We start from the raw sequence: 14,760 nt of genomic DNA, 5'->3' as shown, positions 1-14,760 counted from the left end.
ATATATATATATATATATATATAGGAAGGGGTTTGAAAATAAGAAGGATAGGAAGGAATTTTATCCGTTAGATCTTAGATCAATGGTGCATGCTGCATGCGGTTCAGAACAAAAATAAATTGTGATGTTTTCTTAATTAATATGTGATACTTTCTGTATAAACATGTGTCACTTGAAATTGTGATGTTTTCTAAATTAATATGTGATGCTTTCTTCATAAACATGTGTTACTAGATCTTCTGCTGAGACAACTTTTTTTAAACCGTTAGATCTTAATCAATCAACGGTAGCTACTCCTTCATATTCTTCCTATTTTCACACCCTTTCCCCTCTCTCTCTCTCTATATATATATATATATGTGTGTGTGTGTGAATCCAACCTTAAATTTTAAATTTTTGCATTCTAAACTAACCAACTTTGAAATTATGTGATGAAAGTCAGCTACTCTTGTGAGAGAATGTATCTCGGTAAGACGACCTCTAAATCGAAATTCTCGATCATAATACATATTAGATAGACTATTTAACCTAAATATAAAACACGTCTTTCGATATATGAGATCGTCTCATACACCAATTTTGTGCATATTAAAACGTTTTATACTAACTAAAAAGTTCATCTCTAATAACCCAAGAAGCTTTATCCATATTCTATATTGATTTATTGAATGTTCGATTATTGATTATTAATTATTGATTGTTAGCTTTGATTAGCCGGTAGCCTGATAGCATTTATTTTTTAATAGATGCATACCATTTGTAAGAAGATGCTTGATAAATGTTTAGTTATTTAACTTGATGTGACCTCTAATAATAGAAAAATTGGCAAATTAAAAAGGCAAAAATCAATGAATAAAAATACAATGAGTAGCTTTGAATATGTATGAACTTTGAAAGTAAATACATTTTTTGATCGTTTATTGAAAAAATCAAAAGTTAAAAAGTAAATTAATAAAAATTGCAAAAACTCATTTACCATATACATCCTCTAATCAACATAAGAAAATTTGATCATAGAGTTAGAAAATAAGAAACATTGACAAATCATATATCTTGAAATATGTGAATAATATAAAAAATAAGATAGAAGTATGAATGAAAATTAAAGAAAAAATATAAATTATAAAAAAATTAAAATAAATTTAATAGGACATATAAAGTGGAACAAATAAGTGAATAAGTTGTAATTTATTTGATGTACTACTAATTAAAAAGTATATAATATTGCCTTAAATAATTAATTGTAGTTGAACACTAAAATCTTCTAACTTACTAACTCTCATGCAATCATGTTCCACCGAAAAGAGATTTGATTTTTAGGTCTAGGGCCCTCCAACGCAAACCAAACCAAACGTACACAAACAAACAAATCTCACTCATCATCCTCGAACAAAAATAATTAGATCAAAAACGTTTTAATTCTATTATACAAAAATCATATATCTACCTATAGAGATAAAGTCAAAATTCAATTTGAAAAGATTTAAAAAGATTTATATTTAAAGAGAAGTCGAGTGAAATATATAATTTTTAGATATTTAATTATTCATTCTTTTATACTTCCTCCGAATCAATTTAGATGTTTCATTTGCTTGAGCATGGTTATTAAGGATGGTGTAGGTCCATTAAAAAGGGTAAGTAGTAAAGGGTAAGTAGTGAAGGGTAAATAATGAAGGGTAATTGGGTAAGTAAGGTATATGAAGGTATATTCGTAATTACTTGTGTGAACTAAGGATATTTAGGTAAAAAAAGATTGACAAAAATAGAAACGGGACAACTAAAAAGACTTTGCCAAATAAGAAAATGAGAAAACTAAATTGATTCGGAGGGAGTATTATTTTTGAAATTAAAAATAATTTATAAGTAGAGCTAAAAGAAGTTATTTTCATGGAGTTATATAGCCTTCATTTTAAAATGAATCTGTCCATGAGTGTTTTCTCTAAAGTCATGTTTTACTTTTTAAAAACTTATTTACACTATAATTATTTTAAATAAAAAAATCAATTGCATTTATAATATAGTCAATATTTATCGCATAATTATAGCGGAAAAGTGATTCTTCGTTCCACGAAGAAAACACTTCTTCCATGTTATTTTGTTATATTTAACATAGTTGCAATTATGTGGAAGAAGTATTTACTTTCGTGAAAAAATCACTTCTAATTACAGTGGTAGACTTTTATAGTGACGAAGTTAAATTCCCTTATAATAATACAAGTACAAATCCTCACAAACTAATCAAAATCCAACCATGGCAATTATTTTCCTCTCTTTAATCCTTTGCCTCTCTTCCCTAATAATAATCTCTCCATCATCTTCAACCACAATAACTCTAACTCTCTCACCACTTTCTAAACCACACTCTTCATCAAATCCATGGCAAATTAGATCAAACATTGTAAAAACCTCCATTCAAAGAGCATATCATCTCAAAAAACCCAAGAAAAATCACACTTCCTCTACAATTTTACATGGAAGTACAAGTACTTCTCTATATGCTCGTAGCTATGGAGGTTATACCGTCTCGCTCGTCTTTGGAACGCCAGCTCAGACGATCCCCCTCGTGTTTGACACCGGAAGTAGTCTTCTTTGGGTTCCTTGTACTTCATCGTATGGTTGCGTGAATTGTACGTTTTCTAACGTAGACCCTTTTAATATCACTACCTTCAAGCCTAAGTTATCTTCTTCTACACGTGTGATTGGGTGTAAGAACCCGAAATGTGGGTGGGTTTTGGGGTCAGATAATGTTGAGTCTAGGTGTGGGTCGGATTGTGGGTCGAAATGTAGACGGGCTTGCCCGAGCTATATGATTCAATATGGGTTAGGATCCACTTCTGGATTGGCTATATCTGAGTCACTTGACTTGCCTGGTGCTGTTGTTAAGGACTTCCTATTAGGGTGTTCTCTTTTGTCGATTCGACAACCTGAGGGGATTGCGGGGTTTGGGCGGGCCCCTACGTCACTCCCGAGCCAACTCAGGCTTAGAAAGTTTTCGTATTGTTTATTGCCTCATAAATTCGATGAGAGTCCTAGAAGTAGTAAACTAATTCTTTCGGGCAGTGGAGACAAGATCTCTACCGCCTACATAGGGTCAAGAAGTAAAGTGGAATACACTCCGCTTTATAAGAACCCGACTACACCACCTTATAATGAGTATTATTATGTTAGTCTAAGAAAAATTACAGTAGGTAAAAAGCATATAAAATTACCCTATAAATTTCTTACCCCAAACCTAAATGGAGATGGGGGCACAATTGTAGACTCGGGGACTTCGTTGACTTTTATGGAAAGGCCATTGTTCGAACCAGTTGTAAAAGAGTTAGTAGCACAAATCATTCATTATAAACGGGCCAACGACATTGAGGCCCAATCGGGTTTTGGCCTTTGTTTTGATATTAAAAATGTAACTAACGTTTCATTCCCTAAATTGGTTTTTCATTTTAAGGGTGGGGGAAAGATGTTAATGCCATTAGCTAATTATTTTTCATTTATGAGTGATTTGGGTGCTTGGTGCTTAACTATTGTCACTGACACAAGCCCGGCAGCACCAAGTAGTGGGCCCATAGGGCCGGCTATCATATTGGGTAATTTTCAGCAACAAAATTTCTACATGGAGTATGATTTGGAGAATCAAAGGTTGGGTTTTAAGAAGCACAAATGTGGATAACAAAAATCGCTGCTTTTTGGGTGTATTTGATCGTTTTTTACTTTTTCATTTTTCATTAATCTATCTTTTACTTTAATTTAACTCTGTAATTAGTTGTGTGAGGAAATACCGTTTAATAATAATAGCGGTTATGATACCTCTTGGAATATAATTTGTTGAAACGCTTAAACTATTATCCCGAACACGATTAGCGATCCCGAAAAAAACAAGTGATGTCAATTTAAGTAAAATGTGCCTATTGAGTTTTGATCCCTGTTCACATATGTCGAAAACAATACACTAACCAACTCATTTAGGGTACATTTACATGTAATATTTAATTTTATTTCGGATTCAAATGATGTCAATTAACCTCAGTGACATCACGCTGGATCCACCACTACCGAACATGCACTAATCTACAAACTGGAAGCATGCTAGAATATTTTATAAAACTTATAAATTAGTTGTAAACTCGTTAGCTTTAACTCCAGAAGAAACCAAAGGAAACTAGGACTGAAGCACACAGTCTTGAAAAAAAGAAGAGACAATGCTATCCACGGTAACTGAAGTGATGGGGTGTTTGTATTGTCAAATATCCACCAAAATCATGATATATCCCATAAACCGGCGTACAGTGCTGTTTTACCTTGACAGTTTGATTAATTTATAAATAATTACAACACGGCCGATGCAATATTGCATCTAGTAGCCACCTAAATTTACACAACCTCTTGCGAGATTGCAAGTAACCGATAAAGTCAATGTGTAATATTGTTTTAGAAAAACGTTAATAATAAGACTTGAATTTGGGACAATGTTATTACGCACTAATATTTTAACCAACTTAACTAGTACACTTATATATATATATATATATATATATATATATATATATATATATTGTTAATTGCTATTAGTTGAGCGCATTAAATAAGGCTGTATCTGTCCCTAGTAGAAAGTTACCAGATTGAGAAGTGGGGGGTGCCAAAATTCTAATTGTTTCTTTTTAAAGAAAAGAAGAGACAAGGGTAAATAGGAATAGGGGACATAGCGCACATGTATAGTTTAATAACATGATATATTTTAGGATCATTACTGTTATTTAATAATACCAACAATCAAGAGAGCCGTTAGTTGCATTCGAGTCATGAAATGTTTTCTGTACTACTAAGATTGAACAGGAAATCAGAACCCAATAGACAACACAGACAATGTTGAGCACATAAAGAAACCTTCTCACTTTTGAACTAGCACACCCAACTCTTTGAATCAATTTCATGAAATCTTATCTTGAGAATTAGGAACAAAAACAAAAGAAATTTACTGTTCAAACATAGTGTAATAGCACCTTCTATTCTACTAGTATACCAAACAAAAGTTTAAAGGTAAACGTCAAATTCAACTACGGGCCAATGACACTCAAAAACACGAGCCAAAGACCGAAAGGATCTTTAATCATAACACGCCTTTAGGTATGACTTGCTACTCGCTAGCATAACTCACCGCTCAACCACAACTCTAGCTCCCGGAAGTGTTCAAAACATGGATCTTTCCGATGTTATGTACAACAAAATCAAAATCCAATCCGCCTAAAATATCAAGTGATATAGGGATGATGGAATGTATTTGTATGAAGATTGAATATGAAATCAGAATCCAATATGCTTAAAAATACCTTCTTAGTCTAGAACTAGCACACCCAACTCTCTAAATCAACTTCATAAATTTTTTATCTTCAGTTAGGAACAAATGTGAAAGGTACTTGCAGTACAAACTCTTATGGCACATTTCATTCCAGTATTCCAACCAAGAGACTACATAGGTTAACATGAGTTTTCAACTACTGCGAATAACACACAAAAATCTGCACCAAAGGCAGCAAGGTATGACGTGTTGGCATTCATATTACCCTGATTTGTGCGGGATATTGGATTGCTAACTCTTGACTCTAACTCTGACTCCAGCCTTCAGGTATGAATGACTCGCTAGCATAACTCACTACTCAGCCACAGTTTCGCTCCCTAAATAGTATAAAATTCTCAAACCAGTCATAGACATACATTTATCATCTCAATGTTAGGTACATGATAACTGAAACTATGTTTGGATACCAATTTAGGAGGGGAAGGAAAGGGAAAGGAAGGCGGGGAAAGGGAGAAAAGATTTAGAGTGTGTTTCCTCTCAAATCTTTCCAGTATGGGAATTATTTATTTTGTACAAAATATGAAGGAATTTTTCCCTCCTATTTCCTTCCCTTCCGGCCCTCATCTTTTATTATCCAAATGAAGAAAATACAATCTCTTCGTTTTCCTCCCCTCCCGTTATTTTCCATCAATTTCCATCTATCCAAACATAGTATAAGTGTCTCAAAAATGCCTTGATGTCCTCCTAATCCTATAAACAAATACGGCCTTACACACAATAAAGCTATAATGTTTAAGTTAGTGTGGATCAGTATTACATAATTCGTTGGCTAAATCACTTTTTCAAATTCGCAATTCGCTCGAAATGACCAAAAAAAACCTAAAACACAACCATAATTCACTTTTTCCGATTTGTGACGACACTTATTAGACTGCCATTCCAAGCCCATCCCAATAAACATCATACAACATCAAGGCAATAGATTGATCAACAAACCAAAAAAAGATCTCAAACATCATGTATTATTGATTGATATTATTGATTGATAATCTATTAACATTCATATATATTCACTTGATCATATTCATATATGTTATAAATTATAATAGCTAAAACAATGAAAATTCTCTACAATGTATTGGCAATTACAATTCACAAATCTTAGAAACCCACAAAGGGGAATTGCTCTTAGGCATAGAAGAATTACAACAAACATCCAATCTCTTTCTAAATTCATATTCCTTCATCTTCAACATTAAAGGAAGAGGAAAACAAACCCCACTTTCTACACAAATTTGATGCCTAGGTTTTATCCTCTTTTCTAAACTAAAAGAAAAATATTGAGGAAATTCCTTCAATTCCTTCAAATCTCTCCCCATTTCCACCACAAAGTAAGTATATTTAGGCTCAAAATTATCCTTCACACTATAACAAAACAAAGGAGGAAACCTCCTAAACATAGAAATAGAATCATGGTATGCAAAACCCACTTTCTCAAAGTAATCAATTTTAGGCATGAATTTGTCCTCAACTGAAGCTGAAAGAAGATTAGTATGCTTATTTACCTCATGAATTCCAATGCTTTGAAGGAAATATAAGGTGGGTCTAAGCCGAGTGTCGACGTCGGAAACAAGGATATGTGGGCGATTGCAGATGACTTTAGGGAGATTTGGGGCGGGTACTTTAACTTCCCTTAAAAGGAAAGCAAAAACTGAGGCAGCTTGATGGAAATGTAGAGAAAGGATTGAAGGGCACATTGAGAGAATACGGCGGAGTTGAGGAGGTGTAAAGCCAAGGGAAATGAGGTAATCAAAGAAGCATTTGAGGTCTGAAAGAGGAGGAGATGCAACAATGGAGGAATGGGGGAATGTAGAGAGAGAATCCAATCCAAGAGAGTCTAAAAAGAGGGTTTTTTCTTGGAATTCAGGGTGAGGTGAAGAAGGGATGAGTTTTTTGGGGTGGGTTTTGGGTAAAGGTTGGATCTTGGAAGGTTTTAGAGGGTGAATAATGGTGGTTTTGGAGGAAAAGGTTGGGAATTTGAAGGTTTTGAGGGGTGGAAATTTGTGGGGTTTTGGTGGGAAATTGAATTTTGAGGGAGGATTAAGTGGTTTTGTGGTGGTGGTGGAGGTGGAGGTGGAGGTTGTGGTGAGATTAAGGGTGTCTTGCATTGTTTGGAGGGGAAAATAAATTACATGGCTAGGAAAGGGAGAGAGTAAAGGAGTGTAGAAATGGAAATGCTTGTTTTTTCTTCTAGATGGAGATTGAGAGAGAGTGGAGGATAAGAGGTTTGGAAGATTACAAGGGATATCTTTGTAATCTAGAGCTATGGGGTTTGCTAGAACCATGTATACTCCTACATTACTTGCTTTTTCTTATTATTGTCCTTATTACTGGCTACTTTTTACCATTCATAGAAGTAAATATCAACCATTTAACATCAATGATTTTAAATTTTTGTCATATAAAGATACTATAATGAAAGTTTAATATTTTATTATCGATGGGCAATCAAATTTACTCGTTCTATCATTATAATAATGATTTCTTAATATTTGACTTTTAAATTATGCCTTCAAATTTATGTTAGAGTCACTTGATGATATTTATGTGTTAAAATATTTAAAGAAGGCAAATGAGTAAATTTCGATGGCTTTATTTTTATCTATCGCATTAACATTCGCTTCATACCCGCTCGATCGATATCTACATGTTTTGTAGACATACCTTATACACGTCATGCTAGTGGTTCGTAGTTATGGTCCATCAAATCCTTCATTCATAACCAATTTTAAGGTGGAAACGTTTTGTTATGGCTCCCATCACGATTTGGTACGACAATTATTAGAAGAAATACACATACTAAAACATACCTCATTACTATATATAGTCACACAAATTAATCGCCACAAAACTTTACCAGATAAGTGACATACTTCGACACATCACATATTTTATGTCTAATACAAAATGTTGTTTGGGCAAAGGACATAACCATAATTACCCACTCAATTCACATTTCACTCGCTCAAATCTCAACACTCTACTTATCCATTCCCATCCCACTCACTTAGCTCATCCTCGCCATAAATTCTCAACTCCAAAACGCGAAGAACAGAGACGATCAACAATGGCTTCCATTGCATCTTCATCTGCAATTCTCTCTCCAAACCCTAGAGCTTTCTCCTCCAAATCTTCTGCTCCAATGGCAGTTGCATCTCTTAAACCCTTTCCTCAAACCCTAAATGTTTCCTCCAATTTTACCAAATCTTTCCAATCTCCTCGTTCTCTCTCTTCTTGCCGCTCTCCCTCTTCCAAACGCAGCTTTACCGTTTGCGCTTCTGTATGTATCTTCTCTGTCCTTCATTTTTCAATTGGAATTACGCTGATATGATTTTTTTTTTGTTCTTTCGTAAATTCTTAATATTTTAAACTTGAATTTCAACTGGCTGATAGAAATGTGAATTGGACACAACTATACAAGTAAAAGGCTAAAATTGTATGCTGTGGTTCGTGATTTCTGTATATTTGCGATTTTATCTTGCTTATATATCGATTTATTGGTGATTTAAATGGAAGCTTTTGTGTGTACTTTTTCCAATATTTGATCTTATTGGTAAACTTTGATCATTAATTGGTACTCCACACTTCACTTCCTCCATCTCAACATGTGTTTCCTTTACTTTTTGCACAAATTCGAAGACAATTTAAGTTGATGGATGTAATTAGAAGTAGGGGAATATTGTGATGGTCGACAAATGTGAACCATAGATAGCTTTCTTAACACTTGTGGTGAACCGAAACGACATAGAGGAAGTATTTATATTATTGAGAATGGAAATCAAAAAATGCTGATTTTTTTTACCATCTTCATAAAATTATTTAAATTTATGGATGACTATAGTCCAATGTGAAGTATTTTGCGTTGGAAGCAGTTACTAGTGTTAAATCCTTTTTCTAAATCTTTAATAACTGATGGTCTGTTGCTGGTTGGTGTTGGTAATTATGATTACACAATTAGTTATGGCTGTACCATTGTCATAATGTGAACTAATCATTTTGAGCTAAATGTGGTATCTTTTCTAAATAAATTTGTTGTTTTATCTTTGCAGAGTGATGTTCCTTTAGTTGGAAATGTTGCACCAGACTTTGAAGCGGAGGCTGTTTTTGACCAAGAGTTTATTAATGTAATCTCTTAATCTTCTCTTCTGTTGTTTTTTCTAGCTTAAATGATAAGAGTGTCGCTCGATTCTCTTTTATCATAAAAAAATATTGCTTAACTTAAGAAACTTGCAATCAGTATTGATAAGAATTGGATTGCTTTGTTTTAGACATGATTGCTCCTGTTGCATTTAGGAATTAACCTACTTTAATTCATGTGGCGCCACCAGTCCTTAGTATTTGCTCCAGATGACCGTGAAAGCTCCACATTGTTGGTCAAATGGGGCAAACTTAAAGGAATAGAGGGAATAATGAATAGATGTATCAAGCTAATGATGAGCATTTTTCTTGCCTTGACCATGTAGCCCTTTTTCTTTATGGGATGTTCAGGGTTGATGCGGAACAGGGGAAGTGTAGAGCTAATTGCTTTTTTGTCTTGTGCAGGTCAAACTTTCTGATTACAGGGGAAAGAAATATGTAATATTGTTTTTCTATCCTTTGGACTTCACATTTGTTTGCCCTACTGGTTAGTATACTGAGTTTTTAATTGGAACGTTCAGATTTATTATTACATAATCATTTACTAAATTCTGTGTCTTCCTTGGTGTAGAAATCACTGCTTTCAGTGACCGTTATGCAGAGTTTGAGAAGTTGAACACTGAAATCCTTGGTGTTTCCACTGACAGTGTTGTAAGTATTTTTTTTATCTTTCATTTCTCAAATTGCTTCCATCTTAGTTTGTGTCTTGTATTACGTTGCTTCCATTTGTATTTATGTTGTTTGCTTAGCTGGATGTTAGACTCTAGTAGGAGCGAGGTGAGCTCTTGTCATTTTTCCTCACTGTTTCCTATTCTTATCTTTAGTTGTTACTTCTAGCTTAACATTTTCATATCTATTACCTAATGACATGATGTAAATCTGACAATCTATGGCTTGTTTTACGAGTGATGTCCTGAAAAAAGGTTGAATGGAGACCTTGGGTTGAACATTGCTAATCTTGTAGAAACTTACATTTGAGATCAGCATGACCGTGGTAGAGTAGCAAAAACATAACCATTCATACTCCAATAGAAGTGTTTGCAAATTTGCTTAGCTTCTGTTGAGTGTGTTAGTGAAGTACTTGGTTTCTTCACCCTATGATTTTGGCTAATAATGCTGGAACATAACAGACTCGTGATGATGTTTGTGCCTTATTGAAGTCGGCTAGTATGATGTTGCAAAATCACTATATTTTTGTCGAATTGTATAGTGAAGCATTTTACAATATTTCTGAACAAGAGCAATTATGATGGATTTTGTGCTTAACTAGGAAGTTGGGTACTATTAAAAGGTTTTGTTAGATGCAGTACTTGTAACAGAACAATAGATGTTAGTTAAAAAGAATATTTGAATTGGCGAAAGATGTTCTTAGTTGATACAACTTGATAGGAATCTACGCAAAAACCCAAATTTGAGGTACACTCCTCATCGAAGTGAGGCTCAATACCTGATACTAAAGATTGTGGTCATTAATCATAGCCATTGCTCAATGTCTTTCCAAGGCCTTTTGAAGCTGTACTTTTGAATATATATTTATCTTGTTGAGCTACATGTGCTACTGATGTAAGCAAGTTCTATCCTAGGATTTGCAGTTGATTCATCTTCTGCGCTCCTCTCCATGTGATATGCTAAATTTTACTGATAAAGATCTGGAGTCGATAGTATGGTTTGAATCTCACAACTTACTTTGTGTTGCTAGTACTAGAAAGGTGTTGATAGTTAAGGGAGGGTAATGTTCTTGCTTTTATGATGCACGGGTTTGGTTAAGAAATTGCTTTTAAGTTGCACTCTCTGAGCTTATTCCACTTTTGCACTTCATCCTTTTTGTGCTTCATCATTTTGTGCCGCATATGTTAATTAGGAGGAAAAGAGAAAATTTACAAAAGAAAGAAGACCTTTCCTATGGTATATATTATGTCTTTGTTTAAGCTAGTTGAAGTACTTTTTGTGATTTGTTGGATGATCTCATCGTTGCATGGTTTAGTTAGTTTATCAACTTGAGGTGAAGGTTAAGTGCCTCGAAGCCTGAAGGAGTGTACCCCTAGGGCTTTCTTTTATTTGGCTGAGCATGTTAACCAAATACATCACATGGGATCAGTAATTTGTGTTAACCCTTTTCCTAGCTATGCAATTATGTTACATTTAATATCAAACTTCGAACTCCTTTCATTTGGCAAAAGGCAACATTATGTACAATCTTTGCAAGTTTAGAATGGCTGTATACCAACTTAAACGAAACCTGTGTGATTATGTTGCTCTGTAATGACTTATAATGAGGTTGATATTGTTGTTTTTTATCTTGCGGATAGCAAGAGTATTGGAGCTAAAAGTTTCAAAATTTTTATTCCACTTGTTTTGTATACAAACCTTGATTCGGTTTTTATATGAATGTCACTTTAATGGTTCAAATTTTTGTTTTGCTTTTGCTTTATGTTTGCATGTATAGTAGATGTTCGTTAGAGTACTAACTTGATTCAAGTGCAATATTTTCTGGTGCTTAATGTAAATTTCTGCTGTACTTCTGTCGTACAATGTTCTGTTTTAAGGTTCTTGTATCAAAACAGTGCCTTGATTAATGCTATATGTCTTGCACATAAAAAGCTGCTAAAAATAAATTTTTCAAAAAACTTTATCGTCAGGGTTTATGTGGATTGTGGATACATTTCCTTTTCACTTTTCAGAGTCTTTTATTTGATGGACGCGTTTTGATATCACATTCCTGGTGTTGTAGTTTGTTTTAAGCAATCATTAATGTACTTTATTGTGCAGTTCTCGCACCTTGCTTGGGTCCAAACCGATAGGAAGTCTGGCGGTTTGGGTGATCTCAGCTACCCCTTGGTTTCTGATGTAACTAAGTCTATTTCAAAGGCTTACAATGTTCTGATCCCAGACCAGGTATGCATGTTTCACTTGTTGAATCTCGTCTGAGCATAAACCTGCTTCTTAACATTCACTTAATTTCATGTTTCACTTTCTCATTGGATCATAACCACCATTTTGACATTCATTCTGGGTGCATTTTTTGTATGAATTTTCATCAATATACAGTATATGTGAACTAGTATAAGCAGCCCCATGGACTGTTGAAGTTCTTTTTTTGGAAAAACAAACTGATTCCTTAAATGCATGCGAGACAATGCAAATGGTGTTGATGTTGTAATATACTTGTGTTTGCCCTCAATTCTCAATCATTAATGATTCTGGACAACATTTAAGTTTCGCCCTTCATTTTCCGGTTCATTTTTACCAGGGAATTGCATTGAGAGGATTATTCATTATTGACAAGGAGGGAGTCATTCAACATTCAACCATAAACAACCTTGCTATCGGTCGTAGCGTTGATGAGACTTTGAGAACACTTCAGGTATGAAGAAATTCTTGCGTTTTCATTCACGTGTTTGTACTGAAAATTTAAGCAGTGGGTGATTCGTTTTTCTCTTGGCTTTGCTTTGCAGGCATTGCAGTACGTGCAGGAGAACCCCGATGAAGTGTGCCCTGCTGGGTGGAAGCCAGGGGAGAAATCCATGAAACCCGACCCCAAACTTAGCAAGGAGTACTTTTCTGCTATTTAAGGGAGGATTTGGGTAGTATCCCATAGAAGTTCCTGATTTATATTCCTGTATCGTGATCTGTTTTTTGAATTTTGAGCTGATTCTGAGGAATAAATGCAAAGAGCTTATCTCTATTTATTGCTTAAGGCAGATGCAATTTCGATGGTGTATACTAATCTGATTGAGCTACTCGGATTATGTTCTATGGCAAAGCTAGTTCTATAATATCAAACCAAGAACTTCATCATGTATCATGTAAATGGTGTTTCGGGTCAGGTTTGTTTTGAACACCTCTAGTAGCATAATTGAGTTGTTCATAGGCATGTTGGATGGAAAATGGTTTGGGCCTAACAAGAATAGATTCCAGGCTTTAAATTGCGTAGTTTGCCTGTTTTTATGGTCCTAATAAAAATAGATTCTACAGGACTATAGTAGATATTTATATTGATAAAAAGGCTTACATAGATAAGTTGGCCCATCAGGCATTGGTATTTGGTGATTTTTATTTGAGATGACCCAAAATCTCCAAATTTAAATTTTAAAAAAATTATTTAAAATTTATTATTAGGACGGAAGAGTTTGCTTGTGAATATTTTTTGTATTGCCTCTCGCTCGCTTATCTTAATTGATGAGTTTAGCCTATCTAAAACTTGTTTAGAGACACAAATTGTTGTGAGAGACTCACTTTTAAAGAGAAGGTCTCAATTAGGCCGGTCTATTAGATTTTTTAAAAATACAAGATAATAGGGGGTTAGACTTGATGGAAAACTTGTCCATAAACAACTTTATTCTACTGAGCATTGAAAACAATAGAATGACTTATAACGCAAGAGAAAATGTACTACTATAGGAGAAAGAATGAAGTTGAAATGGAGAAATTTTAAGTTATTTGGATAGTAAATGGAAAAGGGGAGGAAATGAAATTAATATAATTAAAAGGATGAAATTTACGATATATTAAATTCTCTCGCAAATAATTAGAAACGAAACTTGCTTCTCTTGTGTCTCTTTTCCTCCCTTCACTTGCCTTCATCTTTTATTGTATTCTGGTTTCTTTCTTAAGTATTTTCAAACACGTCATAAATGAAAGATGTATAGTAAAATGTGAGAGTAAAGGTCAAATTTGATATCATTAACCCCCACTATAAAAAGTCAATCTGAGTTCACTCTAAAACAATTTGATTTGACCAAATCTTAAAACTAAGTCAAATTAAAATCATATTCAGTTGAACCGATTCATAACCCATTCAAAGCGGCCCTTTGTAGCCACCTCTAACCATAGCATATACTCACAATTAGCAAACTAATGTGCTATATTCCACTAGTTCTTGCCAAACACTTATTCCTATCAACCAAATACCCCACAAGGTAAGAAATTGAATCATAGTGATAAGGAAAAGTATAGAATTCTATCATGAACACCTATCACAATCCTGCTAAAAGTAACATTGTTTTCATTTATAGATAGTCATGTGAAGGAACAAAATAGCTTGATAAGACAAGCATACTTGAAGTATCCCTTAAAAATGGTCATCCACGCTGCCCCTTCCCCAATCGTCCCAATTTTAGAAGACATCATACATTATTTCCCTTAATATTGTCTCCTAGTCTTGTCATGTGACTTATGAGACTACACCAAGTTTGGAATATCAACCTTCTTTTTCTTCCAAATCTATCATTCATTATCAAAATTGTCAATTGGAAACTAGCATGTTCACA

At 34.2% G+C, this 14,760-nt stretch overlaps 3 protein-coding genes across 3 annotated transcripts; 2 read left to right on the top strand and 1 right to left on the bottom strand.

Annotated features, from left to right (window-relative positions):
* The first annotated feature begins 2,182 nt into the window (after positions 1 to 2,182).
* LOC130827792 (probable aspartyl protease At4g16563) lies at positions 2,183 to 3,836 on the top strand. The gene has a single exon (XM_057693644.1). It carries the CDS (start codon positions 2,252 to 2,254, stop codon positions 3,665 to 3,667), a length of 1,416 nt encoding a protein of 471 aa, XP_057549627.1. The 5' UTR covers positions 2,183 to 2,251; the 3' UTR covers positions 3,668 to 3,836.
* A 2,602-nt stretch (positions 3,837 to 6,438) lies between these two features.
* Positions 6,439 to 7,638, bottom strand: LOC130826716 (transcription termination factor MTEF1, chloroplastic). Its single transcript, XM_057692282.1, has one exon. It carries the CDS (start codon positions 7,636 to 7,638, stop codon positions 6,439 to 6,441), a length of 1,200 nt encoding a protein of 399 aa, XP_057548265.1.
* A 419-nt stretch (positions 7,639 to 8,057) lies between these two features.
* On the top strand, positions 8,058 to 13,288 carry LOC130827790 (2-Cys peroxiredoxin BAS1, chloroplastic-like). The gene is made up of 7 exons (XM_057693642.1): positions 8,058 to 8,633; positions 9,403 to 9,477; positions 9,896 to 9,977; positions 10,062 to 10,141; positions 12,260 to 12,385; positions 12,741 to 12,854; positions 12,946 to 13,288. Exons 1-7 carry the CDS (start codon positions 8,247 to 8,249, stop codon positions 13,060 to 13,062), a joined length of 981 nt encoding a protein of 326 aa, XP_057549625.1. The 5' UTR covers positions 8,058 to 8,246; the 3' UTR covers positions 13,063 to 13,288.
* Positions 13,289 to 14,760: the final 1,472 nt, after the last annotated feature.

The sequence above is a fragment of the Amaranthus tricolor genome, chromosome 11, assembly GCF_026212465.1.
Source record: "Amaranthus tricolor cultivar Red isolate AtriRed21 chromosome 11, ASM2621246v1, whole genome shotgun sequence".
NCBI lineage: Eukaryota > Viridiplantae > Streptophyta > Magnoliopsida > Caryophyllales > Amaranthaceae > Amaranthus > Amaranthus tricolor.
This window is presented reverse-complemented; position numbering and strand designations above follow the sequence as displayed.